The 26,956-nt window shown below is 40.9% G+C and overlaps 1 protein-coding gene across 2 annotated transcripts; it reads left to right on the top strand.

The window, feature by feature from the left end:
• The first annotated feature begins 5,131 nt into the window (after positions 1–5,131).
• Positions 5,132–24,988, top strand: LOC131252991 (uncharacterized). Of its 2 annotated transcripts, none has more exons than XM_058253806.1 (4): positions 5,132–5,396; positions 16,422–16,529; positions 17,213–17,559; positions 24,574–24,988. In XM_058253806.1, exons 2-4 carry the CDS (start codon positions 16,526–16,528, stop codon positions 24,769–24,771), a joined length of 549 nt encoding a protein of 182 aa, XP_058109789.1. In that variant the 5' UTR covers positions 5,132–5,396; positions 16,422–16,525; the 3' UTR covers positions 24,772–24,988. The 2 variants fall into 2 exon arrangements, with proteins under 2 accessions (XP_058109789.1, XP_058109790.1); XM_058253807.1 differs by having other exon boundaries at positions 5,137–5,396; positions 17,213–17,556.
• The last annotated feature ends 1,968 nt before the right edge of the window (positions 24,989–26,956 follow it).

Here is a 26,956-nt window from a genome sequence, read left to right as displayed (position 1 = left end):
GCGATAGTTTATTCATTATAAATGTATCCAATGATAATAATAAGAAGACATTCAATTCTGTTTATATCGTTGAACATTTTTATCTATGGCATAGTAGATTAGGTCATGTGAATATAGCATCTTTGAAGAAAATGAAAAGATTAGGTTTATTACTTAATATATCTAATGAAGAATTTGACAAATATGAAACATGTGTCGAATCAAAATTCATTAGAAAATCCTTTAAACAAATAGAAAGATCATCTGTAGTGACTTAGGTGATTTTAGAAATCACATGTCTAGAGGTGGTAAAAGATATTATGTAACTTTTGTAGAAGACTACTCTGGGTTCATTAGAGTCTATCTATTAAGGAACAAAGATGAAGCTTTATATATTTTTTCTAAATATAAAATTGAAGTTGAAAATCAGTTAAATATAAAAATTAAAAGACTTGGAATAGATAGAATAGGTGAATATGAATCTTCTCAATTTAAAAAATTATGTGAAAAGAATGGAATAGTTCACAAAACTACAACTCCTTATACACTAAAACAGAATGGAATAGCAGAATGTAAGAATAGAACTCTAAAAGAAATGATAAATGCTATGTTAAATAGTTCAGGCTTACCCTCAAATATGTGGGGAGAAGCAATTTTATATGCTTGTTATATTCTAAATATGATTCCTTATAAATCTTTTGAATAAACACCTTATGAACTTTGGAAGAATTATGTTTCTAGTTATAAATATATTAAAGTGTGGGAGTGTCTTGATAAAGTAGGATTACCTGAAACTAAGAAAAGAAAGTTAGACTCTAAAACAACTGACTGTGTATTTGTAGGGTATGCACAAAACAGTGCAGCCTATAGGTTTCTAGTTTTAAAAACTAAGGATAATATTCTAGATCCTAATACAATTATAGAAGCTAGGGATGCAGAGTTCTTTGAAAATGTATTCCCTATGAAATCTAAATCTATAGGAATAGAGGAAGTCAATGAATCAGATATTGCGTCTACTAGTAAAAATGCTTACAAGAAAGTAGTAGAAGAGATACAACCAAGAAAAAGTACTAGGGTTAGAAGAGAAACTAACCTAGGAGATGGTTTTTTCACCTTCTTAGTAGAAGATGATCCTACAACTTATATAGAAGCAATTAACTCTCCAAATGCAACCTTTTGGAAGGAAGCAATAAATGATGAGTTAGAATCTATTATATCTAATAATACTTGAAAAATTGTAGACCTACCACCTGGAAATAAACCAATAGGTTATAAATGGGTATTTAGAAAGAAACTAAAATCAGATGGGACTATTGATAAGTTTAAGGCTAGGTTGGTAGCGAAAGGCTTTAAACAAAAAGAAGGAATAGATTACTTTGATACATACTCTCCTGTAACTAGAATTACAACTATTAGGGTCTTAATAGTGATAGCCTCCATATATAAACTGATGGTACATCAGATGGACGTTAAGACGACTTTCCTAAATGGAGACTTAGAATAAGAAATATATATGGAGCAACCTGAGGGTTATAAAATATCAAGTAAATAAAATAAAGTATGTAAACTAATTAAATCACTATATGGTTTAAAACAGGCTTTTAAACAATGACATGAAAAATTTGATGGTGTTTTAAAATCAAATGGTTATCATATAAATGATGTAGATAGATGTGTATATAGTAAAATTTCTGAAAATGATTATGTTATTATATGCCTTTATGTTGATGACATGCTTATTTTTGGAACTAATATTAAATTAGTTAATACAACTAAGAAATTCTTGTCATCTAAGTTTGACATGAAAGACTTAGGAGAGGCTAGTGTAATCTTGGGTATTGAAGTAACCAGGAAAAATGATGTTATTATATTATCTCAATCTCATTACATTGAGAAGATATTGAGAAAGTTTAACCATTTTGACTGTTTACCTGTCAATACTCCTTATGATTATAGTGTGACTCTCATGAAGAATACAGAAAATAGTGTGTCTCAATTGGAGTATTCCAGAATAATTGGTAGCCTTATGTATCTAACAAACTGTACTAGACCAGACATAGCTTTTGCAGTAGGAAGGCTAAGTAGATATACACATAACCCTGGAAAAGAGCATTGGAATGCTTTGTCTAGGATTTTGAGATACCTAAAAGGCAGTATAGCCTATGGTTTACATTATAATGGTTTTCCTGCTGTATTAGAAGGATACAGTGATGCTAACTGGATTAGTGATTCAGATGAGACAAAATCCACGAGTGGATATGTCTTCACTTTAGGTGGAGGAGCAGTCTCTTAGAAGTCTACCAAGCAGACATGTATCGCTCGGTCTACCATGGAATCCGAGTTTATTGCCTTAGAAAAGGCTAGATCAGAAGTCGAGTGACTTAGAAATCTCTTAGCTGATATACCATTGTAGCTCAAGCCTATATCGGCCGTATCTATTCATTGTGACTGTCAAGCAGCTATAGCAAAAACAAAGAGTAAAATATATAATGGAAAGAGCAGGCATATTAGACTCAGACACAACATAGTGAAACATATGTTGCGTGATGGAGTCATATCTATTGACTTTGTGAGGTCAGAAAAGAATCTAGCAGATCCTCTGACCAAAGGACTATCTAAAAGGTTAGTCAATGATACATCGAAGGGAGTGGGGCTGAGCCTAATATATGAGTTACCAGTGTCAGCAACCCAACCTATACAAGTGGAGATCCCATAAGATAGGTTCAATGGATAAACAACAAGACACGAGATAGATGATTGCACTGAGTTATATCAGCCCCTTCAATGGTGTACAGTGCGAGCAACAACGCAGAAGGATGAGTTTTTAGAACTCTTAATGGATCCATAGTCATATATTTGGTGGTATATACAATTGCTGCATATACTTGATGGAATTCACCTATATGGGTATGGAGGTGGAGGCCGCTTCTTATGAGAATCTAGGCGAATTCTCTAGAGCACTCATGAAATTCAGGTAATGGTGTATGGTCGAAACGCACCGAACCGCAGAATCACTTGCAGAGGAAGAGTTGTGTGAGTGGCATGTACTTGCGATCTATATTAAAAGGATTCAGGTTCAAGTCTATGGTGACACCTGATTCCTGTAGACCTGTCTTGCTTATTCTAATGTCAGGTTCAAGTCTATGGTGACACCGGCACCATTGCACAACTATTACGCTTTAATCCGAAAGGGTTTTATTTTAAAACATGTGGGGGATTGTTATATTTTATATTAAAATAGTATTAAATTTCAAATTTCAAATTTTCGGTGATTTCCCTCCATTTTTAAAAGTTGTAGTACTTTTGAGTTGTGGGTTTTATCTCACATCGGATTTGACATAGTAAACTATCTTGTATATAAGATAGTCTTTTTGCCTAGGGCTTGAGCCCCTTTCAGGGGGCATGTGAATTTGGTCCTTGGGGGAGGGAGGGGGCTATGCCAATAGCTCTAATCTATGCCATTGACCACACGCGGGCGCCCGCCGAGCCGAGCAGAGCCGTGCCGAGCCGAGCCCAGCCGAGTCCGTGTTCGTGTCCGTGTGCGTGTGCGCGATAGGACGGGACGGCGCGCTCGCCGGGCCGGGCTATGCCCATGGACGTGGCGCGGCGCGGTGCGGTGTGTGTGTACTCGTGGGTGTGTGTATGGGTACTCGCGAGGACTATATGTGCGAGAGTGTACTCGCACTTGCGCTTTTCATTTTAAACTGATGCACCACTTCTGAGTCTATATAAAGACTACCATTTAGTTTTAAATATACGAAATTATTATCTCTCTTATAAAACTCTCTCTCGATACAATTTTAAGAATTTTATTGAGTTCATCGTTGAGTCAACTCAACACTTTCGGGTTAAACCGTAAGTGGTTCGAGCCCGTGTACTGACACCACTGGGACCGGTCATAGTCGTTGTATCCTGGAGGTCGATTGTTCTAGAAACCTGTTGCTTGGGACGCTGCCCAAGGGGAGCAAATTCGATTTCAAGCCGAGTGACTCACCTCCCCGACTCAATTCAATAAGTTCTTCTTTCTCAAAATTTATTTTCCTTTTTTAGTTCTCGATTTTTAATAGTCTATTTAATTCAACCAAATATTCCAACATGGCCCACCTTATGTTTGGATCCACGATATTTTTGGTTTGTATAATCATCATGGAGGGCATCAATTGGATGGGTTGGATGTATTACACATCAGTGTTTTAAATAGTGTCACTATGTAGCATAGCCTACAAGCTCTGAGCGTGAGTGAATAGTGTCTTTCCCATGTTGCGTATGCTATATGTGCTTTAGTGTACGCTACAAGCTTGTAGCGTGCGACGTGTGTTAACTTACACTACGCTAGACCGACAGTTTTTTTAACAACTCCTTTTATGTTAGTTTAGCTGCTGATAAAATGGTGGTGAGCAATCCTTACCGCACTTGGTGAACTAAAATTAGCTCACAAAACGGATGGACGGAGTGGATTCCCAACAAACATTACAATAGGCCCCATCTGCGTTCTCAGTGGTGCATGCGCTGGGAACGCACATGGGGCCCACTGGGATGTTTGTGAGAAATCCTCACCGTCCATCCATTTTGTGAGTTCATTTTAGGAGACGAGGCTAAAGATGAATCATATCCAATGCTCAAGTGCACAGAAAAGGTAATAATTAAATGTCCATAGTTGAAATATTCGTGGGGCCATAGAAGTTTTGAATCATGTTAATATTTGTGTTTTCAGTTCATCCCAGTAGGAATGATGTTATTAACGGTGTTAATGACATGTAAATATCACTGTTGAACCTAAGGAGGTTTCAACGGTAGAAATTTCCCTAAATACCTTTTCTTTTAATACGGCCCACTTGAGTCTTGGATCCTATCTAATATTGGTATAATCTCCTAAAATTAGCTCATAAAACAGATGAACGGAGTGGATTCCCAACAAACATTACGGTGGGCCTCATCTGCGTTCCCAGTGCAGGAACTTCCTGCGAAAGGCTTTCGCAGGAAATCCGCGTCCGTCTGTCATGTACCGATCTCAGATAGTTTTAACCATCTGTACTGTACAAGGGCCTACACATGTATGGTTGAAAATTTATGAGTTTTATAAATGGTGTGAAACTCACATAATCATACTTACTAAAAATGTTTTAAAAGAACTGGCTTTTGAAAGAGGGCTTCCAAAGCTCTCTTTCGAAAACCCTGATACCCTCAACAGAAAGCCCTCTTTCCACCAAACTTCCTATTTTCGGTTGTCCCAATCCAAGGAACCGTTAGAGACGAAACATTAGGGCATTGATCAGTCCTGTGAGAGGGTCCTACGGCTGAAGTTTCACGGGCATTGGAGCCCAAACAAAGGAGAACTTCGAGATTCCCCTTTTGAAGTGTGTACAACTGTGGAGCTGTAGATTTGTGTTTTTTGATTGATTTAAAGTTAAATACAGGTATTTCTTTTAGTCTATCTCAATTTATAACTTTTATTTATTGTGATTGATTTAGAGTGTCTTTTGATTTTATTTTATTTATTTATTTATTTTTTCATTTTTGAGGGGTTGATATTGTGCAATATTGTAGAGCAAACTAGTTCTAGAACCATTTGTGTGTAGTGGTTTTCCTGTGTAGTGTCGTGTGCAATGTCCATGTGATGGTGGTGGTGGTGGTTTTGTTTTCTATGTTGTGGCTGTCTATTTTTATTTTGATTTTCTATAGTTGATCGAACCATCATGTGGGCCACCCACCATGCAACAATGGGTTTAAATATAAATAGATTGGCTTTTGATAAGTGATAATTAATAACTTGTTTTAAACATGCTTTTATATGAAAAAATGAAGCATTTTAAGGCTTTTTTTAAAAAAATAAAATTAGTTGCTTTTTATATTTAGGGATTTTTACCCCAAAATTCCTTGCCAATGCTAGTTTTCTGAAAGCATACTTTCTGCTTCCATATTTACCAAAGCATGCCTTCGAACCTACTAATGAGGGTAAAATGATATATTTACCCTTATTTTGAAAGGTGATAAAACCAGAGATGGATGATAAAGAAATAAAGAGTCCTGTTGGGCACACATGCATGTACAATAAGGCTCGTGTACCTGCCTCACATGTGCCTAATCCATCCATCGGGTTAGTCTGACCTTGTACACATGTACTCCAGAAGAAATTTGATGCAGGACATGAAAATTAAATATGATATGCAAGATTTCAGGCTTTAGATCATACTAATTTAGAAACAATCACAAAAATTCCACATCCCACATAAGATCAAGCATTCAACAAGGGGAATCTATGAGGGTCCAAGCCTACACATGTTAGGGCTGGATCAATTAAAAATTATAGACCAAACAATGCTCAAAGGAGAGTAGATTCACTCTTGCAAAGGGTTATTCCCCAATCCAAGGGATTCAACATGTTTCAATTTGGGAAAGCTTAGGGTTTGCAAAAGTGGAATAGAACTTGGAATTTAGGTTTATCTAGGGTTAGGATTAGGGGTTTAAGTCGAGAGATGAGAGGATTAGAGGAGAGAGAAGAACCTGCAAATAGTCCACACGTGTGAACAACAATCTGGCTTGGGCGCTCGTGCGTGGGTGCCTGCCTGCACGTGTGTGGGGCCCGTGAATCCGGGATTGGCCACCTTGGGTGTGGTCGGCTAGGGATGGGCCACCAACACACCAAATTTCAAGCCGATCGAGCGTTCAGTTGTGCACCGTGCTCAGTCGAAGTTTCAGCCATCCTGGAGGGCCTGATTCTGCAAATCTACTGTAGAGGTAGGATTGGCTGCAAAATGGGGTGGATTTGAAGATTGAATGGCTATGAGAGATGATGAATATTGAGGGTGGGAGGTGGGGGCGATTCGGGGTGGGTGTGGCTTCGCACTACGGTAGTTAGCCCTTTGAAGGAGGGATGGTCTCGCACCCAATTAGATTTCCTCAACTCAGAGAATTAGAAAAGCAGGAAAACACAGAATTTTATTCATAATCTTCAATGAGAAAAAAAAACCTACATAGGGTTGCCTATTTATAAGAAAACCCAAAACCCTAAAAGCCGCGGCATGTGCACACACTATTACTTAGAGACAAAGTAACAAAAATAATAACTAATCAATACAATCAAAACCGTTCATGATGTTCCTAATAACGATAATAACCAAAATTCAAAGTCCTAGATTATCTAGGGTGGTAGGCCACGATCATGAGATCCAATGGTGGGATCCACATGATGATTGGGTCCACTTCAAGGAACCATAACACAACCCTCTAACTAAGAGGCTCTCCATGGATGTCGTCATCGATCCAGATTGATGGTGGGGCCTTCCTTCTCCTTGCGTACGTGTGTAGGGGGCATGCGTGTACGCGTGATGTCCCTATCAACTTTCCCCGGCTGCAAAGATTTCACAACTGGGGAAACAAAACTCCTGAACCGCTATAAGATGTCAAGATCAATTAGTTGAAGCTCTTCCTCAGTGAGCCACGTGCTATCTGAAGCTGGGCGTGACTTCCACTTAACCAGGTACTTTTGAAACCTGTCATTCAACGTTGATACTATCTGATGGTCCAAAATATCGTATCTTCTCTCTGGGTGTGGGAAGGGTGGGTATGGGAGGTAGAGGTTGGGAAGAATAGTCAGGAAGAGGTCATGGATCAAGGGAAAGATCTGGAGAATCAGGATGATTAGGCAAAAGGCTGAACAATGTATTAGTGGCCCTCTGAAATGCAACTAGATCCTCCACATTGAATGTGGAATTAATTCCAAAGGAAGGTGGAAGATCTACCACATATGCATTGAGACCGTTTTATTTTATAATTTTGAATAGTCCAGTGCTACGCACGTGTAATTTACGAACGGCTCCCTGAGGGTACCACTTTGGCCTGATGCAAACCATCATAGAGTCTCCTACATTGAATTCCTTGAAACGTTTATGCTGGTCTGCAGAAAGTTTATAATATTCATTACTTGCAGTGATCTTTCGCCTGATTTCTTGATGTAATGATGAATGTGATGTGCAAAGGACTTTGCAGACTCTGATGGCCTATGAGACAGTGACATAGGGACAAGATCAATAGGCTTCCTAGGTTTATTACTAGTAACGACTTCAAAAGGACTTAAACTTGTAGACCTATTGACAGAATTATTAAATGCAAACTCGGCTATAGGTAGTGCGGAGTCCCACGTCCTGGTGTGCTCCCCCACTAAACAACTGAGCAAACTCCCTAGGCTCTTATTGGCCACCTCAGTTTGACCATCGATCTGAGAGTGGTAGGTAGAATAAAATTGGAGCCTAGTATTCATCATATGTCATAGTGTCTTCCAAAAATAACTCATGAATCGCACGTCAGGGTCAGACACTATTGTTTTTGGTAACCCGTGAAGTTTGATGTCCTCACTAAACTACAGCTTGGCAATATGAGATGCATCGGAGGTCTTAGAACGAGGAATGAAGTGGGCCATTAAAAAAAAAAAGAGTTCACGACAACAAATATGGAATCGTGTTTCCGAATAGTTTTGGGGAGGCCAAGCACGAAGTCCATACTGATGTCCTGCCAAGGGATAAATGAAACTGGCAAATGTGTGTATAGTCTCGTATTTTGTTTTTTCTGCTTTGCCAATTGACAAGTACGGCATTGCCCTATAATTTTGGCCACATCTTGCTTGAGGTTTGGACAATAGAACCTATCCTCCACTAGGGCAATGGTCTTGTCTCGACCAAAATGACCCGCGCCCCCTCCTCAATGTAACTCCTAGACAAGAAAATCGCAAAGGGAGGTGCGCGTTATGCATAAGCGATTAATCCTAAACAAATATCTGTCTAAAATCAAGTACTCATTGCTAGCTCCTGACGAACTCTCTAACAACAACGCATGCACAACTCCAAAATTTGGGCACTCAATAATCCTCTCTGACATGCTCGAGGCTCGCGACTTCGACACTTATGGAATTGAGTAACGCGACTCGACAACTCAACGCGTCGGCAGACTTATTCTCTATACCGGCCTTGTGCTTGAGCACAAAAGTGTACTCTTGAAGGAATTGGACCTGCTTGGCGTGCCTAGGGTTTAATTTCTTCTGAGAGTTAAGATATTTCAAGGCCTCGTGATTTGAGAACAAGACGAATTCTTGCGGCAATAGATAATGATGCTAGTGGCGCAGTGATTGCACTTCCGCATAGATTTCTTTGTCACAGGTGGAGTATTTTTGCTTCGCCCAACGTTCGAATTATCTCCGATATTATCGAAATATCTCCGATATTATCTTTATCTCCAGCTTGGCGATACCGATAACACTAGTAGTGATATCGATAACGCTTCGGTCATCCTGACCTTTATCTCCTTGAAGGCTTTAGAGGCTGCCTTTGTCCATTGAAGCTTTCTTTTTTTTATGCAATTTGTGATGATAGCCATAATGGAACTGAAGTGTCGACTCTCGAATGAACCGCTTATAGAACGTGGCCAAGCCATGAAAGTTGCGCACCTTGTGAATATTGTGAAGTTCAAGCCAATTGGGTTCACCCCAATTGACTATGGCTTTGACCTTCTCGGGATCCGCCGACACACCCTCAGCTGACACAACAAAACCTAAGAAGATAACACTACTAGACATAAACACACACTTCTTTAGGTTGGTGTACAATTTCTCGGCTCTAAGGATCCTTCAACCTACCTCAAATGGTTGAGGCGTTGTTCCTTGGTCATGCTATAAGTCAAGATATCATTAAAGTAGACGACCAAAAACTTCCCCATGAAGGGCCTCAACACTTGGGTCATCACACGCATGAAGGTACTTGGGGCATTAGTCAGCCCAAAAGGCATGACTAGCCACTCATATAGCCCATCCTTCGTCTTGAAGGCCGTTTTACACTCATCACCAGGGCGTACACGGATTTGGTGACAACTACTTTTGAGGTCAATTTTTAAAAAGATAGTAGCATTGGCCATCATATCCAACATGACATCAAGACGCGGTATGGGAAACCGATACTTGACTGTGATTTTGTTGATGGCTCTACTATCAACACACACCCTCCATGTGTCATCCTTCTTAGGTGTAAAGAAGAGTGGACACAGCACACAGGCTCATGATCTCTCGAATGAAACTCTTTTCTATGAGCTCATCAATTTGTCTTTTCAACTCTGCATGCTCTTTTGAGTTCATTCTATAATGAGAGAGGTTTGATAGAGTTGTCCTAAGGACTAAATCAATGGCATGTTGTATATCCCTCATAGGGGGAACTCATTCGATAGATCCTCAGGAAAGACATCATGGAACTCATTCACTATCGAAATGGCCTCAGTGGGTAACTTTACACTAGCCTCTGGTGCACTTTCCCTAACCACAAGAGCGTACACCATCGAGTCCGACTCAGTCTCTCGCTCAACAGTTACCCAAAACCTCTTTTGCTTGACCCACAAGCTTCATCTTGACGAATCGGACTCGACAAGCATCTGACATGTCATACCACTCAAAATAGTAGTCCATATCGGCTAACCAATCTAAAAAAGCTTTAGAGTCCAAGTGGCCATCAAACGTAGGGACATCTACTCTAATTCCCTTGAGGAGTTGCGCATCCAGGTCATAATGATCTTGATGTCCCTCGCGGGGTAGGTGCACGGGTGCGTGCCCATGACCGTTTCTTTGGCCACCTCCATTTCTTTGTCTATCCTCTTGACCACCAGCTTGCGATTGGGCATCTTCCTCAATGATGGTCTATAGTTGGGTAATAGGCACATCAAGTTGATCCATGCGTTGGTCAATATGTTGCTCCAACCGCTTACCCAAAGACTCAAATTGCCGGGTTAGGTCGTTCACGGACTCTTACAATTGCTCCATGTTTAGTGTAGGGCTGTTCACTAGTTGAGCTAGCTCGAAAAACTCGCTCGACTCGGCTCGAGTGAGCTCGGATTGACTCGGCTTGAATGGCCGATTCAAGCCGAGCCAAGCTAATTATTTGAAGCTCGAGTTGAGTTCAAGCCAAGTTCGACCGGGGGGCATTTCAACTCGACTTGACTCGAACTCGACTAGACTCGAAGCTCGAACTCGAGCTTGACTCGGCTCAATTAGTAAATATATTAAATATTAAATATTATATATATTATATTAATATAAGTTTTAAGTTTTAACTTTAAAAAAGAAAAAACAAAACAAAACAAACAAACCCTAGAGTCTCTACTTGACCGCACGCACCCCATTTCCCTTTCCCTTTCTTCTCTTTCTCTACCCACTGCTAGCAGCACGCCCGCCCGGATTGCCACCACTAGTTTTCATTTCAGCTCCACAATAGTATGATTTCAATCTCTTGAGATCTACTTCTTGGGCGAGAAACCCAAGAAATCCGAGATGGGTTCTTCTCAAATTTGTTAGAGCTTCAAGGAAATCCAATGATCTGATTGGCTAGAGCTCTTTACTTGGATTTCTGATCCGTGTTATACTTTGTTTCTTTTCTAGTACTTAGATTTCTACTGGTGGAAGAAGATCAAGAACAGATCGGTTCTTACGGGTTTCCTCATCCGATTCGAAGCTTTGTTTGGTTTTTTCATCGGGTTTTGCTTTGATTCTCTTAAGATTTTTGAATTTTTCATTAATGGAAGAGGATCAAGAATAGAATCCATTATTCTCTCACCCAACAAGCTCGAGGTAAACTCGACTCAACTCGAACCACTAGCTCGACTCGAACTCGACTCGACAGCTTTGGCAAACAAGCCAAGCTTTAATGTTGAGCTCGAGGCCAAGCTCGAGCTCGAGCTCGAACTCGAGTACATCATGGACAAGCCGAGCCGAGCTTGGCCCACCTCGACTCGGCTCGGCTCGATGCCCACCTCTAGTTTAGTGTAGGGTGCAAACCAAAACCACGACCAGTAAGCATGGGCATACAACCACTCACTCAAAGATCCTCTAATGTAACTATATACGTCTAAATGGGACTAAATGATCCTAGAGGACTCTATATGAGGGAAACTACACAACACTACTAAAATTCCAGCAACATGATTGCCCAAATAGTTTGTTAACAGAAAATTCAGCCATGAAAATTGGGGATTTTCTGACCACAGAAAATTCGGCAGTCCATGTTGTGAATGATGGGTCCCAAACAGCCCAATGTGATAAAACTTGATGCAAAATAAACGTGAATAGACTAAACCCTAAACATGTAACGCATTCCCTTATGAAAAACCTAGGCTCTGATACCAAATTTGATGCAATACTAAAATTAAATATGATATGCAAGATTTCAGGCTTTAGATCACACTAATTTAGAAACAATCACAAAAATTCCACATCCCACATAAGATCAAGCATTCAACAAGGGGAATCTATGAGGGTTCAAGCCTACACATGTTAGGGCTGGATCAATTAAAAATTATATACCAAACAATGCTCAAAGGAGAGTAGATTCATCCACTCTTGCAAAGGGTTATTCCCCAATCCAAGGGATTCAACATGTTTCAATTCGGGAAAGCTTAGGGTTTGCAAAAGTGGAATAGAACTTGGAATTTAGGTTTATCTAGGGTTAGGATTAGGGATTTAAGTCGAGAGATGAGATGATTAGAGGAGAGAGAAGAACCTGCAAATAGTCCACACGTGTGGACAACAATCTGGCCCAGGCGCACGTGCGTGGGTGCTTGCCCGCACGTGTGTGGGGCCCACGAATCCGGGATTGGACACCTACGGTGTGGTTGGCCAGGGATGGGCCACCCACACACCAAATTTCAGGCCGATTGGGCGTCCGGTCTGTGCACGGTGCTCCGCCGAAGTTTCAACCCTCCTGGAGGGCTTGATTCTGCAAATCTGTTGTAGAGGTAGGATTGGCTGCAAAAGGGGATGGATTTGAAGATTGGATGGTTGTGGGAGATGATGAATATTGAGGGTAGGAGGTGGGGGCGATTTGGGATGGGTGTGGCTTTGCACCACGGTAGTTAGCCCTTCGAAGAAGGGAGGGTTTCACACCCAATTAGATTTTCTCAACTCAGGGAATTAGAGAAGCAAGAAAACGCAGAATTTTATTCATAATCTTCAATAAGAAAAAAAACCTACATGGGGTTGCTTATTTATAAGAAAACCCTAAACCCCAAAAGCCGCGCCATGTGCGCATACTATTACTTAGAGACGAAGTAACAAAAATAACAACTAATCAATGCAATCAAAACCGTTCATGATGTTCCTAATAACAATAATAACCAAAATTCAAAGCCCTAGATTATGTAGGGTAGTGAGCCACTATCATGAGATCCAATGGTAGGATCCACATGATGATCGGGTTCACTCCAAGGAACCATAACACAACCCTCTAACTAAGAGGCCCTCCATGGATGTCGTCATCGATCCAGATCGATGGTGGGGCCTTCCTCCTCCTTACATACGTGCGTAGGGGTGGCGTGCATGTGCACGTGATGTCCCCATCAAAATTCTAATTAAATTAGCATGTAAGCTCCAATTCTAAAACATGTGAATGCATTGGAGAAAAACTTCATCCAGGTCTTTATGACCATTGAAAACTTCTTAGGGGCCACAAATGTTGTGGATCAAGCTTATATTTGTGTTTTCCCTTCATCCAGGTCTGTGTGAAGTTATGAACAATTTGGATGGCATATAATGCATCATGGTGGGCCCTAGGAAGTTTTCAACAGTGGTGTTCAATCCCCACTGTTTTCAATGGTTTGGTCCACTTGAGCTTTGGATTTGCATCATTTTTGGGCTTATGCCCAAAAATTAACTAGAAAATGGATGGACGGCGTGGATAAAACACATACATCACGTGGGCCCCACAGAGCTTCAGCCATGTCATACCACAGGGATATCCTTGTGGCTGGTGCCATAGGCAATCCACACAGCTTGGCAAGACTCCCTTTTCAAAATGAGAAAAACTTTGATACTTTGGAAAAGTGTGATGGATGACTTGTAGGCACTTAGAAATTGCAAACACGACACACAAGTAGTCAAATTAAACCATCCAAATTATGTTACCCAGTGTAGATGGATCATGAATCCAAAATTACGGTTATTCCATCATCTAGTATCAGATTTGTGAACATTCATTGGACGGTTAAATGAAAAATATCCAAAGGTTCTGTTTCCATAAACAAGCATCCATGGATAAGTTGCTACAATTGTTCAACCAATTTGTCATATTGTGATTGTGACTTGGCTACAAAGGGCTCAATCTAATCAAATTTATTTGAATTAATATGTGCCACGTGTACAATTTATGAGCTGCCTGCGTATTGATTGTCATACGCAGCCTGAGTATCATAAAACCCCTCTTTAAAATTTTTTATTTTATTTTTGAGCATTGCTAAGCTCACATGCATGCCATGAAGTTCATGTACATGGCACCATAGGTCTGAGGTCCAATCCATCAATAAAATGGTACCATTATGTTGATGCCCTAGCTCAAGAATCTGGTTGATCCACCTACCAGGCGGGCTACAGTTTCCAAAACAAATGTACGGCCTGAAATACTTGGATGAGGATTTTTCCAACCCATCCACGTGTTCCAATATTGAGGCCCACGTGCTAATGGAACCAGATTTTCTTTTTGAGGAAACATGTACAAGGTCGGATTAACCTGATGGATGGATTAGATTTCTTACACATGTGCCATGCAGGCAATTGTGTGGTGTGTACCCAAGCTTTAGTGCACACACATGTGTGCTTAGCTAAGCTCTTCGTTTTTTTTAACATGGTTCTTTCGGTTTCCATCTTATTTTCAAAATGAGGGTAGATAGGTCATTTGACCCTCATTAGTAGGTTTGGAAGCACGTTTCCGTAAATATGAAGCTGGAAGCATTTTTCTAGAAAACCAACAATTGTGAGGAATTTTCCTGTAAAAATCCCTTATATTTATTCTTACTATTTATAATTTTTTTCTATTATTTTAATTAAAAATAGAAGTATCATGTAGCTTACGCTACACGCTATAGAGGGCTGAACACTATGCGATAGGCTACATGCCATTTAAAATACTGTTACACATACCACATGGGCCCCACAATTCTTAACTTCACTGCTTTTTAAAGAAACAAATAAATTTAGGCATTTCCATAATTTGTCTTATCTAGTAAAATCCGAATTTCTGAGGAAATTTTGGTAAAAATCCCAGCTGTAAATCTATTCATTGAAGGTTTGCTCAAGATTTAATGATACAATCTCACAAATAACAAACATGGTTGCTACTCGACGCAGAACCAAACACAAAAGATGCAATGTCTTGAATAGGACCAACTTTTATTGATCCAAACGTCATAGGCAGTTGTTTTGCAGTCTTATTTACCTTGCATGTATATTCTTGATGGTTGGGCAGTTTTTTAGCAGCCCCACCTACCTGCAGCCCATCATATCACTTGATATATTCTGTCCACATGAGTGAATGGGGCTGCAGGTATCCATTGCATCTCTTCAACTTCATTTTTGATATCCCTGTAGATCTTTTATTTTACATCTTTCTGGAAACATTTCTTTTACCATGGAAGAACAAGATACTAGACCCTGCTTTCAGATCTAGTGTAACTTATCGGGCATGCCCCATCCGCAATAGAAAACCATTGATGTCCCTGTACTGCATTTTCAGACACTGAAAATGCTTAAAGACCTACCTTCCTTTCAGCTGCATTATTAGATTGATGAGAAACTAATGAGCATCTCATTAACTTTCATCAGACTGATCTATTTTTATTGTGGTTCGAAAACCTGTACTGCCTTTTCAGACACAAAATGCTTGAGACCTACCTCCCTTTCAGCTGCGTTATACGCTTGATAAGAAACTAATGAGCATCTCATTAACTCTCATCAGACTGATCCCCACACCCAAAAAAAAAAAAAAAGAAAGAAAGAGGGGAAAAGTTGGAAAAACTAAAATTAAAAAATTAACTTAAAAGAGACTAAATTGAAACTGGATGGAAACAAGCTTTTTGTCGGGTTGAGTTGACTAGGTCAAGTATTGAGTCAGCTCAGTCAAGTTCTTAAACTATGGCATTTTCAAGCGAAAGATTGTGGGCCACTCAAAATTGTAGCAATTGAGCTGTCTACCACACTTGGGCCCACCCTCTGGTCACAACCATTCATCTGGTGAACCCCATCATAGATGCTCGTTACACAAATAAACTATATCAATGGGCTGATCTTGCCAACCCATTTAAATGCCTTTTCAGTCTTGAGAACTCATTTGCAGGCTACTGTGCAGGTTACCTAATCTGCAGGATTACTATAGTATGCGCCAACCATGTCGGATGACCACAGGCGATAAGAGGGAGTACACCATGTACATTAGAGTTCAATAGTTCTACAACTTCGCATAGTCATGGGGGCTATTAATAATTTTGATAACATGGCATGATCTCCATTAGAAAGTGCTCCTATGTACAATGGAGGGCAATAGTGCTACAATTTTGGGTAGTCACTGAGACTATCAATATCTTTATTCACAACAATGTTTATTATCTAATCCTTGTGATATGATGGGGCATCCGTGGTGGCTATACAGGACAAGGGACAGCGGGATAGCTAGAGAGCCTGATGACTATTGATGGTCCAGCAGAGACGTGTGCTCGACGCAAAGAACTGCTTCCATAAATAATTCGTGGGAAAATGGGTAGGTTACAGCTAAAAAGGCATCTGAAAATGAGATAAACTTTAACCTCAGGTAGAGTGTGAAGGACCGATGGTTGATACGTAGGCACTAAGAATATGTAGGCGTGGCATGCAAGCAGGCTTAAATTTAACCATCCAGATCATGGGTCCCGTTTAGATGGCTCTTAAAATGATAATTACACTGATTTTATAACGTAACAGGCCGATTGGTGGACCTTTAATGGACAGTTGAAATGAAATAGTGAACAGTCTAAATTCACAATCGAATGCCTACCAATCAGAGGGTAGAAACATTCACCTGATATGACTTTTGGATGATAATGTATCTACAGTGGTTCCGCGATTTGGACGGTTTAGTTTGTTGTAATGTATGCCACGTGTACAGTTTCTGAGTGTGCATGCCGTGTGTACAGTTTCCGAGTGTGCGTGTATCAACAGTCACACTCCGCGTGTCAAATTGACTCAACAGGGTTTTGAGTCAAATCAAGTTTTATGTTTTTAAACTATGTTTCGGTTCATCCAACTTTTCACCAAAAAAAATCACACTCTACCTAGGTATGATATAACTCCTCCATGAGAAAAATTGCTAATTTCAACATCCATATTCATCTCTCATTCGAATTTGAAAGTTTTCTCTCCCTTTTTCTTTTTTAATTTTATTTCTTGGGGGAATGGGCATGGCAGATGACATTTGGGAGCTCTGCAATGATGACGGTTTTGTCTACAAGAGGAGGAAGAGGCAACGCCAAGAACCATCCTCTGCCAATGGGTCCAACCCAGAAGCAGAGGCCCAGCAGCGACGGGAACAAAAGAAGAAGATTTTGATGAGCTTGAGAGAGCAGTATGGGAGAGAAATCCAGCAGTGGGAAGGATTGTTTGCCACCCTCCAGCAATTGAAGGAGAATAGTAGCCAAGCAGAGGCCTCGCTACCGCTACCAACATCATCTAATGAACTGTCTGCTTTGCCACTGATCCGGGAGGAGGAGGGCATTTGTCGGCCACTAAGCATGGATGAGCTCCTGTTGCAGGTGGTAATGCCTCACAATCTGTTATTGGTGTTTCCTTGGTTTTCTTCCTTTCTCTGTTACACGTTTTTTAGGTTTTGGGGTGTTCTTTTTTAGAAGCAAACTGTCTCAATTTCCTAAAATGCCTTCGAGATTTCCCAAAGTGCCCTTGCTCCCCCTTTTCGAAAGGGCATTCTGATCACTTTCCAGGTTGGCTCTCATTAGGGAGATGCACAGTAGTCTGCCATACCACCAAGTTACTTGGCTCCTTGGCTTCAAATTATGCCACCCACCTGTGCGCTGTGGGTCGCAAGGCTGATGGCACGTGGTCCCATTCCCTTACAGGAAGCGCTCTTCTAGAATCTCTATTATATATAACGCCAGTAGAAACTGACAATTTCACCCATGCAATTAGTCTTCAGAGAATCATGAACTTTTAAGATTTAAAAGGACATTAGAAGGGTATCAAACACATGCAAGGATATTTGGGTCATTGGGAAATTTTGCGTGCTTATCAACCTATGGCTCAGATTTTACTCACTCCCCGTCACGAGTGGTGACTGTTTTAGCTGCTTGTCTCCCCTTCCTGCATGTAGCCAGCACCCACCTACTCTCTCCCTCCCTCCATATAGCCAGCACCCACCTACTCTCTCTCCCTCTTCCTCCCTCTCAACATGAATTTTGTGGAAGCAACTTCCTTTATGGTTGGTAACTAATAATCTCTACTGACTTGTAATGTTTTCAAGTATGAATTTTGTGGAACCAACTTTCTTTCATGCTTGGTAACTAATAATCTCTATTATCTACTGACTCCTAATGTTTTCAAAAAATAAAAATAAAAATTGAAAGGTGAAAATTTTATTAAACAGAAGAAACGAAGCCAGGAACAGAGAACAACAGGAAAAAACAGAGAAAGGAAAAAAAAAAAAAAAAAACCTATATAATATAGAAAAAACCTACAACTAAAGTACAACAACAGCCAGCACCTACGCTGGGGAGAAAAACTCACAACTAGTTAAGGGGCCTAGTCCCTCAGAATTTGGGTAACCCTAAAAAGAAAAAAAAAAAAAGAAAAAAAAAAAGAAAAAAAGAAAAGAAAAAAAGAAAAAAAAACCTGCCTCCAAGTTTCCTCTATTACGGAAGCAACAATCGTTCCTTTTGGCTCAGATGGACCACAACACCGCTAGCAATGCTATACACCACTTCCTCTTCCCAAGCTTTCCCCCATCCTCTCCATGCCAAGCCGGAAGGAAATCCTGGATTAAATGTGGCATGACCCACACGACCGAAGCAAGAGTCAAGACCTCATTCCAAATAGCTGAAGAGAAACCGCAATGCATGAGTAAATGATCCACCGACTCAGACCACTTGTAGCACAGAAGGCATGCATTCAGAAGGACCATTCCACGCTTCTGGAGATTATCAATGGTAAGGACTCTTTTCCTCCATACTAACCACCCAAACGCCTCCACCTTTGGAGGAGCTCTGTACTTCCATATTTCTGACGTAGGGGGCTTTCGAATTGGAAGCTTCAGCCTTTATAAGATCAGCATAGAGAGATCGAACTGAGAAAACTCCCGACGCAGCCACCTTCCACGCTACTATATCTTGGGATTCTCTAACAATCTTGGCTGCCTGCAATAGAGATAAGAGAGAAGTCAGAGATTTGATCTCTGAATCCTTCAACTTCCTTCTCAAAGGAGGGGTCCAAATCAACTCTTCCTGATTCCACACCACACAATCAGCCACCACTATCTCCAAATTAGGAGATAGTAGCGAGATCCGGGTAGGCTAAGTTCAACGGATGATCAGAAATCCGAGGGTTGAGCCAAAACCTGATTCTGCTTCCATTACCAAGTTTGAATTTTGATCTAGCAAAGATCATGGGGGCTAATTTGTTAATAGATTTGCAAGTATAGGACATGACATCCTATACACTGACGATTGATTAAGCCACCGTCCAGTAATAGGAGTCCCGTATTTAGCCACCCAAATGGATTTTTCCATAGACTATCGTTTTCCTGCGAGAATCTCCAAGCCCATTTACCAGAAGTGATGTGTTAACCATATCCAATCTCTTAATACCAACCCCTCCTTGGGAAGTAGGAGTGCGTTCCTCTTTCCAGTTTAGAAGATGGAATTTACTACCTTCTGACCCACCCTGCCATAGGAAATCTCTGCACATAGTCTATTTTATGTAAAACCGAAGCAGGACAGTTAAATAGAGGCATAAAATAGACCGGCAAATTAGATAAACACATTTTAAGGAGGGTTAAGCGCCCCCAAATTGGATAAAAGTCCATCTTATAAGGCTGATTGGATGAAAGTCCTTCATCTAAACAGCACCTTCAATTTTGGGGATAAGAACAATTAAAGTGCTACCGAGCTCCTTTGGGAGGTAACCCGTCCTGAAAAAGTCAGCAATGAAAAGGAACAAGTCCTCACTTACCATTGACCAGAAAGATTGAAAGAATAAAATCAGGAAACCATCTGGTCGGGAGACTTTTCTTTCTTAAGGGACCATACGACCTCTTTGATTTCCTCCTTAGAAATATCCATATCCAGGAGAGTTGCCTTGTCACTAGATAGAACTGAAAAAACTAAATCAACAGGCCTTGGGCGATCAACTTCCTCCTTAGACAAAGGGGAAGAGAAAAGGTTTACAATTTCCTTAGAGATTCCTTCCTCGTATGAAATAATCCTGTCTTCCACAACAATAGAGGAGATCAAGTTAACTCTTGCCCTGGCACTGGCATACCCATGGAAGAATTTAGTATTTTTGTCTCCCTCTTTGAGCCATAATGCCCTAGAACGTTGACGCCACTCAATCTCTTCTTCCTTGACTCTTGCATTGTAATCAGCACAATACTTCTCTCTTAGAATGTAACTTTTTATATTTATGTCTACATACCATGAAGATAAGGCTAAAATGCAACCCAATTAAGTGCAAGTAAACAGATACTAGCGGCTATGGCTGGTTCGTGCACATGGAAGAGAGAGGAAGTGGGAGAAAGGCAAGGAGAAAGTGGTTGTGAAAAGGTTTCTTTGATGACAGGTTTGATGTTGGGATTGTAGTTGTTAAATCTGAGCATGTATGAATGATCCTAACCCTTTGTATGAAGGGCCTCATTGTGGATGGGGGATATATGAAAAAAGAATCTCAGAGTCGAAGATTTCACCCCATGGATCATTTAACTCGTTTCTTTTGGATATGGGTTGTATCCTTTACATGTTATTTTATGGGCCATCCATGGGGTTTGGCATCTTGAAGATTGTTTTGGTAATCAACCATCCTATGTGTGGCCCATCATATAAACAGTGTGGATCGTTGCAAAATGGCCTCACATCCAAGGGCTACAGTCCCACAGTACAATAATAATAATAATAATAAACAATAAGTTGAGATGTATTTGTGAGGGAATAGTTTGAACTCAGCCTACATTTCACAAGTTCAAGTGATCAGGAAAAATCTCCACCATCCTCTCCCTTTAGTGGAAGTGGTCAACAGCCCAACCACATATTGTGAAATACATATTTGGACTCACTATAATTTACTATAAATTACATAATTTTGCTTTAATTATGTTGAAAAACCTTCCCATGTCTTCAAATAATGTAAAGTTCTAGTCATCTCAAAAACTAATTGTGTGCAATTTTTTGCCCTGCGCACCAGTTCTCACGAGAACTGGTGAGAACTTTTTGAGAACTCATCTCACGTGAAATGAGCCTAAAATTTGAACAATCATGTCATGTAGCACCTCATGGAACCCCTATGGCCCAACTTTTACCTTGATCCAAGACTTTGGTGGGCCATGGCAAAAGGAAACAATTTCCTCCCTTGATTTGCCTCTCTCTTATGCCATGGCCCACCAAAGTTTTGGAACATGATAAAAGTTGGGCTCTGGGGGTTTCATTGGGTGCTACATCATGTGGACTGTTCAGATCTTGGGCTCATATCACGGGAGATGAGTTCTCAAAAATTTCTCACGAGAACTCGTGGGAACTGGTGAGCATCCCTCTCTCTCTCTCTCTCTCTCTCTCTCTATGCGTGCGTGTTTAACACACTAACTCTTGTGAGTCTACTGATTATATATAGTAGAGGTTTGAAGTTGGAAATGATTAAACCACATGCATTGTGGTTTGAAAAATTATTGGTTCATGTGGCATGTATCAGATGTGAACGACTTTCCTGACACCCCTAGTTCACATAAATGGGACCCATGGTGTGTTGATCCAGATGGTGAACCAGCGTGACCCACCATGGATGAGTGATGCACTAAATATCTTCCAGGTTGGAAGATCATCCTAGACATCCAATCTTCAGTCTTCCCTCTAAATCATTATAGTAGTCCTCTCTAACCATGATTTGCAGCCATTAGTTGAATTCTAGAATATTTTAAGCAAGAGAATTTTTAGATTGCCCATCCACAATGGAGCCCATCCAATCAATGGTCTACACATTTGCATGGAAATGACACAGGACCGCAATTACCAGTCTCTGTACAGTTGTTTGTCAAACGTAAGACACCACCCACCATTGTTGGATGGTGGCAGATATGTATGCATAATACAGAAACCCTTCCCTATTGAATAAAGATAGGTTTGATAGCACCACACACAGCACACATGCCAACCTGGCATGTGTATGGTCCACCAGTGTCTGGTGGTCATACTATGAAGATGACCTAGTACAGGAATAGGCTGACTTATGTGGGCTGGTCCCTAACACAAAAGAAATGGACTTTTTTAAGATGCTGATGGTCCATATTCAATGTATTTTATGGCCTGTTTGATGGCAGAGGGGAGCAATGTTTGCATATGATTAGAGTTGTACATGAGTCGAATCGAGTCAAGCTTGGCACAGCTCGGCCTGGCTTGGTCCTCGAGCCTGACTAGCCAGCTCAGCTCGGTTTGGTCAACAGCTTGGGACAGCTCGAGCTAAGTTCAAGCCTGTGCGACATTTTCTCAAACACAGAGATTGCATCTTCAATCTCCCACACTTCGAATGTAAATCAGTAAAAACACTTTGCAAGCATTTCATCAAACACTCGGCGAGCAACATCAAGAAATGAGCAGTCTTACAATGTAAAATTTTATTTTATTATTATTATTATTATTATTATTATTTTTTTTTGGTGGGGATTTGTTTCTTCATTCTTCCCTCGAGTACCCATTTCAAGAGTACTCTGATATGAGTCCAGTTCAAGAAACAACACTTCGTTGAGGTATTTCATCAAACACTCAGTGAGCAACATCAAGATCAAAATGACCGAGTCACCGAGTCGATTCGAGTCGATGTTTGAGCCAAGTCGAATCAAGCTCGGGCAAGCTTGAACTCGGCTCGAAATTTTTTCGAGCTCCAAAAACCAGCTCGACTCGGTCCGAATCCAGTTTTGAGCTAAGGCGAGTATGGCTTTTCCAAGTCGAGTCGAGTGAGCTGACCGAGCTAACTCGACTCATGTACATCTTCAATGTGGCTACTCAAAGAGTCTCGGATGGACAGCACATGAGAGTGTCCATGTGGGGTTAGCACCTAGTCTTGAGTTTAGTCCTTATTTCTCTTTATTTTGTCAATTAGGTACACTTAATATTAAATGTCATATTGTGAGGGGTGGTTTTGGGATTTCTTCTTCTTCATCTTCTTTTTGTTTTTCTGAGTTAATATAAAAGGGAGAGTGCAGGGGCGTGTAGCCTAATTCACTCTCTCTCCATCTCCCTCTCTCTTTTCTGTATCTTTTCGCTTCTACAATAAAGAGACATTGTCTTAAAGGGTTCGTTCGGTTGCACCAAACATCATGAAATTTCAATTAGTTTTAAACCAAATTAACTGATTAATCTTTAAATATCCTGATATTTGGTGCAAGCAAACTCACTCTAGGGAAAACAAAAGAGACTGATTGATCTTGAAATATCATGATGTTTGGTGCAACCAAATTCTCCCTAAATAGAAGAAAATAGATCTTTCCACCATAGAACTTGGTTCTTAGGTATACTGTAGCTGGGGACCTGATACTTTGGAGCTCTGGCAGACTACCCAACTGGCCTTTTTAGGGTCAAACGCTCCCATGGGTGCTCTAAACTCAGGGAAATGACTGAAGATATGTAGATATATATCCTCAATCCAGACAACCAAGATTGTGGGCTCCTCATTGATATATATACCACTGTCCTGAATCATGCTGGCGTGGTCTAATTTTAACCCCCTGATTCAACTTGTTGAATTTTACCCCCTGGATATTCTCTTACTTACTGTCCATTCAATCAGATGGTCAGGATCATCCATCGGAGTGGATTTTGAGGGGATGTCTTATCCACAAATGAACCCATAATTGTGACGCGATGGATGTCATGAGATTGGTGCATTTGTTGCTCAATCTGGGTCAACCACTGATGGGGCCCTCTTAATGGATGTGCTGAAAGGTTGCAGTTATTGACAGACTCCAAAAATTCAGCCTATGAACCTTTTTTGGACCTCTTTAACTTTTTTCTTGCCAGTCCAAAAATGGATAGGCTATGAACTGAATGATAGTCCCAAGAGCTGGTCCAGGCTATGTCTGGGAGCTATTTGGCCTGACCAGCCAACCCAATTAATCTTTCAAGGGAATTTTTGTAATGTATCCCACGTGGTGGGGCATGCCTAATGAACAGACTGGGAGGTGGGTTTCAAGGCTTGATTTCGGGCCTGTTTGTTTTGGCCTTTCATGATCCAAGGCAGGGATTGGGTACGTCATGGACTGGTCTTGGAATAGAATTCGGCCTGGGTCACGTATCAAGGGGTTCAACCACTAATTTAATGGTTCAAATCCATTGCTAGATTACACCAATTGAGGGGGAGGGGAAGAAGTGTTGATGGAATTGTCATTCTGTTGAAGACATTGGATTTGATTGTTTACCAGGCCACAGTATTACATGATCCCCTGGATTTGTCATTAGAGTCTAACAATGTGTCAGATTGCCCGCTTTCCACCCTTTCGTTTTGATGTGAAAGAATGAAAATTTTGTTGACCTCTCTTGGTTTTGTTGTGAATTTCTGCTTGGCAGGCAGAAGCTCAGGAATCCATTCTTCAGGATCTGTTAAATTTCTGTGACGTGGCTGAAGCGTCATGCAAGGCACAAGAAGAACACTTGAAGCAGTCTTTCATAGACCTTCCAATTTGGGCCACACCCCGGTCTCTCATGGCCTCTTTTTCAGAGTTTGAAGATGGCGAGGATGATTGTAACAATAGCTACAATGCCTAAATGTCTTACCTTAGTGCCAGTTTTTATTAGCAGAATATGTATGCAGGAAATTCAATGTCTACAAAAATCAGTGTTTCGGTTATTTGTTTGTTTTTGTATACTTCTTGGAAACCCCATTTTCATTCTTCCATGTCTTAGAAAGTGGTCGTCTTTTATTTTCTTGACATATGTAAAAGAAACATTGGACATTACAGCTCTCATGTGCTGTTGGCTTTTCTGTCTTGATATTCTAAAATTGGGGGTAATCCACCCTGGGGTACTCGTACAACTTTATATGCCACCATGAATATCATGCTTGATGAGAATCAGGTGGATCCGTTAGCTGGGTGGGCCACAGCTGTATGTCGAATCAGACTGCTGTTGTCCACTGATTCCACCTTTGTTGCCAACCTGATCCGTGGATCTTCCTGATTATTGTGTTGAGGTGGGGCCCACCATGAAATGAGGTGTCTTTGTGGTGGGGTCCATTTTCATGGTACCGGTGTATTGCACAAGTGGCGTGTTAGCCATAAAGATGGTTCAGCACACAAGGAAACTCTTGCTGGCAGGTGATCTGACTGCTGAGATGAACACAAGTTGCACCACAGCTTTTTAATAATTTCAATTGCCATATATGCCTGATCTACGGTGGAGATTTACAATGAGCCAACAACAAGTTAATTGTATTTAAATGCCATTAGGCATGGGTGGACCTGAACCATATGGCGTGAGTTGATTACTGGATGTATCAGTTTGGGAATGGGTGACGTTCAGGTCAGCCATCCCTCCCCCTCACCTTCTCACCCCTAAGCCTGCCTATCACCATTTTAGTGGGGATCCAAACATTCCTAAGTAGCGGGTCCCACCAACCCATTTGCCAGCCTTGTACAAGTGAAACGTGGGACCTGATAAACCCAACCTCGGATGCGAAATGCCCCTAAAGTTGCAGGTTGTAAGTCCTTCCATAACCCTTAAATCAAGATGCTAAAAAGTAAATAGAGGGGGAATAAAAAGAAAGGGCCGACACATCGATGGCTAGATGTGCATCCTCATCCACCGCAGGACGAGTGCCAAAATGTTCTTGATCACTGACCATTACCCCTTTGTGTGGCCTGTTTGCACCAGAACCGAAAACATTTTTTTTTTTTTCAACTCATTGAGTTAAGAAGGCGGTCGGTGGCGCTGGAAAATCAGGGCTCTTCTTAGCTCCATTGCAGTACCGGAACAAGTTCAAATCCCAACTCAGGTGTGCACAACTACATCCGAGGCTGGGACCAGAACAGTTTTAAACATAGGACCGAATCTCCTAAGCCTGATAATCCAAACAGGGGCTAAACCCAACCCACAACAAGATGCACCTGTACAGGACAAGCTAACCCACGCCATCGACAAATTCATTTCAAGCCTGCTTTTCCAAATACAACCGGTGAGGGAGGTAAAGTGCATCCACCAATTCATCTGTGAAAACAGTCATACCAGGTCCCATATCTATTACTGCATTCATGCTAGGGAGCAGCAGCTTTTGAAAAAACGCACATTCTTATGTTTCCTGCAATACGTGCCAAACGACTTGAGTTCTTGCAATATGCACAGAAGCGGAACGACTCTAACATGCTGCCGGTTAGACCACAGCATTCATATGCTTAAAACTAAGGTCGCATCTTTTCAAGAGAAGAAAAAGAGAAAAGGTGATGATGACCTAGACATTAGGGAGCACTTCAAAGTTACAAACTCACCTATCCAAAGGTCGAGGGATTGGGGTCAGCCTGGATCAACCTGGACCCAGCCTGATGGATGAACTTCGCTGGCCGATTGCAAGAGAGTAGTCCTCTCCTCTCACAGAAATACCATTCACACTCCCAAGCCTGGTTAGAAACTGAGCTTATGTTTCGTGGACCATGTAGGCAACATGGCCTGTTGCCACCCTTACTTCAGAGGCCTTATGAGGTTGCCTTCTACTTGAAATGGAATAGAACTTCCAAAGAATAATGCTTCTTTTTTTTCTTTTTTTTCTTTTTAAAATAATAATAATAATAATAATTTTACAACAAAATGCATGAGAGAGCTTCAAAATAATATTAATGGCTGCCAGTAGATAACCGTAACCACTAGTGCTGACTTGATGGTCTTAAAATGCCCCTACCAAAATGGCAGTTAAAAAAGAATACAACATTCTACAATTCAAAAGGGGAGGATAAATCCAGGG

Source organism: Magnolia sinica, chromosome 8, assembly GCF_029962835.1.
Source record: "Magnolia sinica isolate HGM2019 chromosome 8, MsV1, whole genome shotgun sequence".
Lineage (NCBI taxonomy): Eukaryota > Viridiplantae > Streptophyta > Magnoliopsida > Magnoliales > Magnoliaceae > Magnolia > Magnolia sinica.
This window is presented reverse-complemented; position numbering and strand designations above follow the sequence as displayed.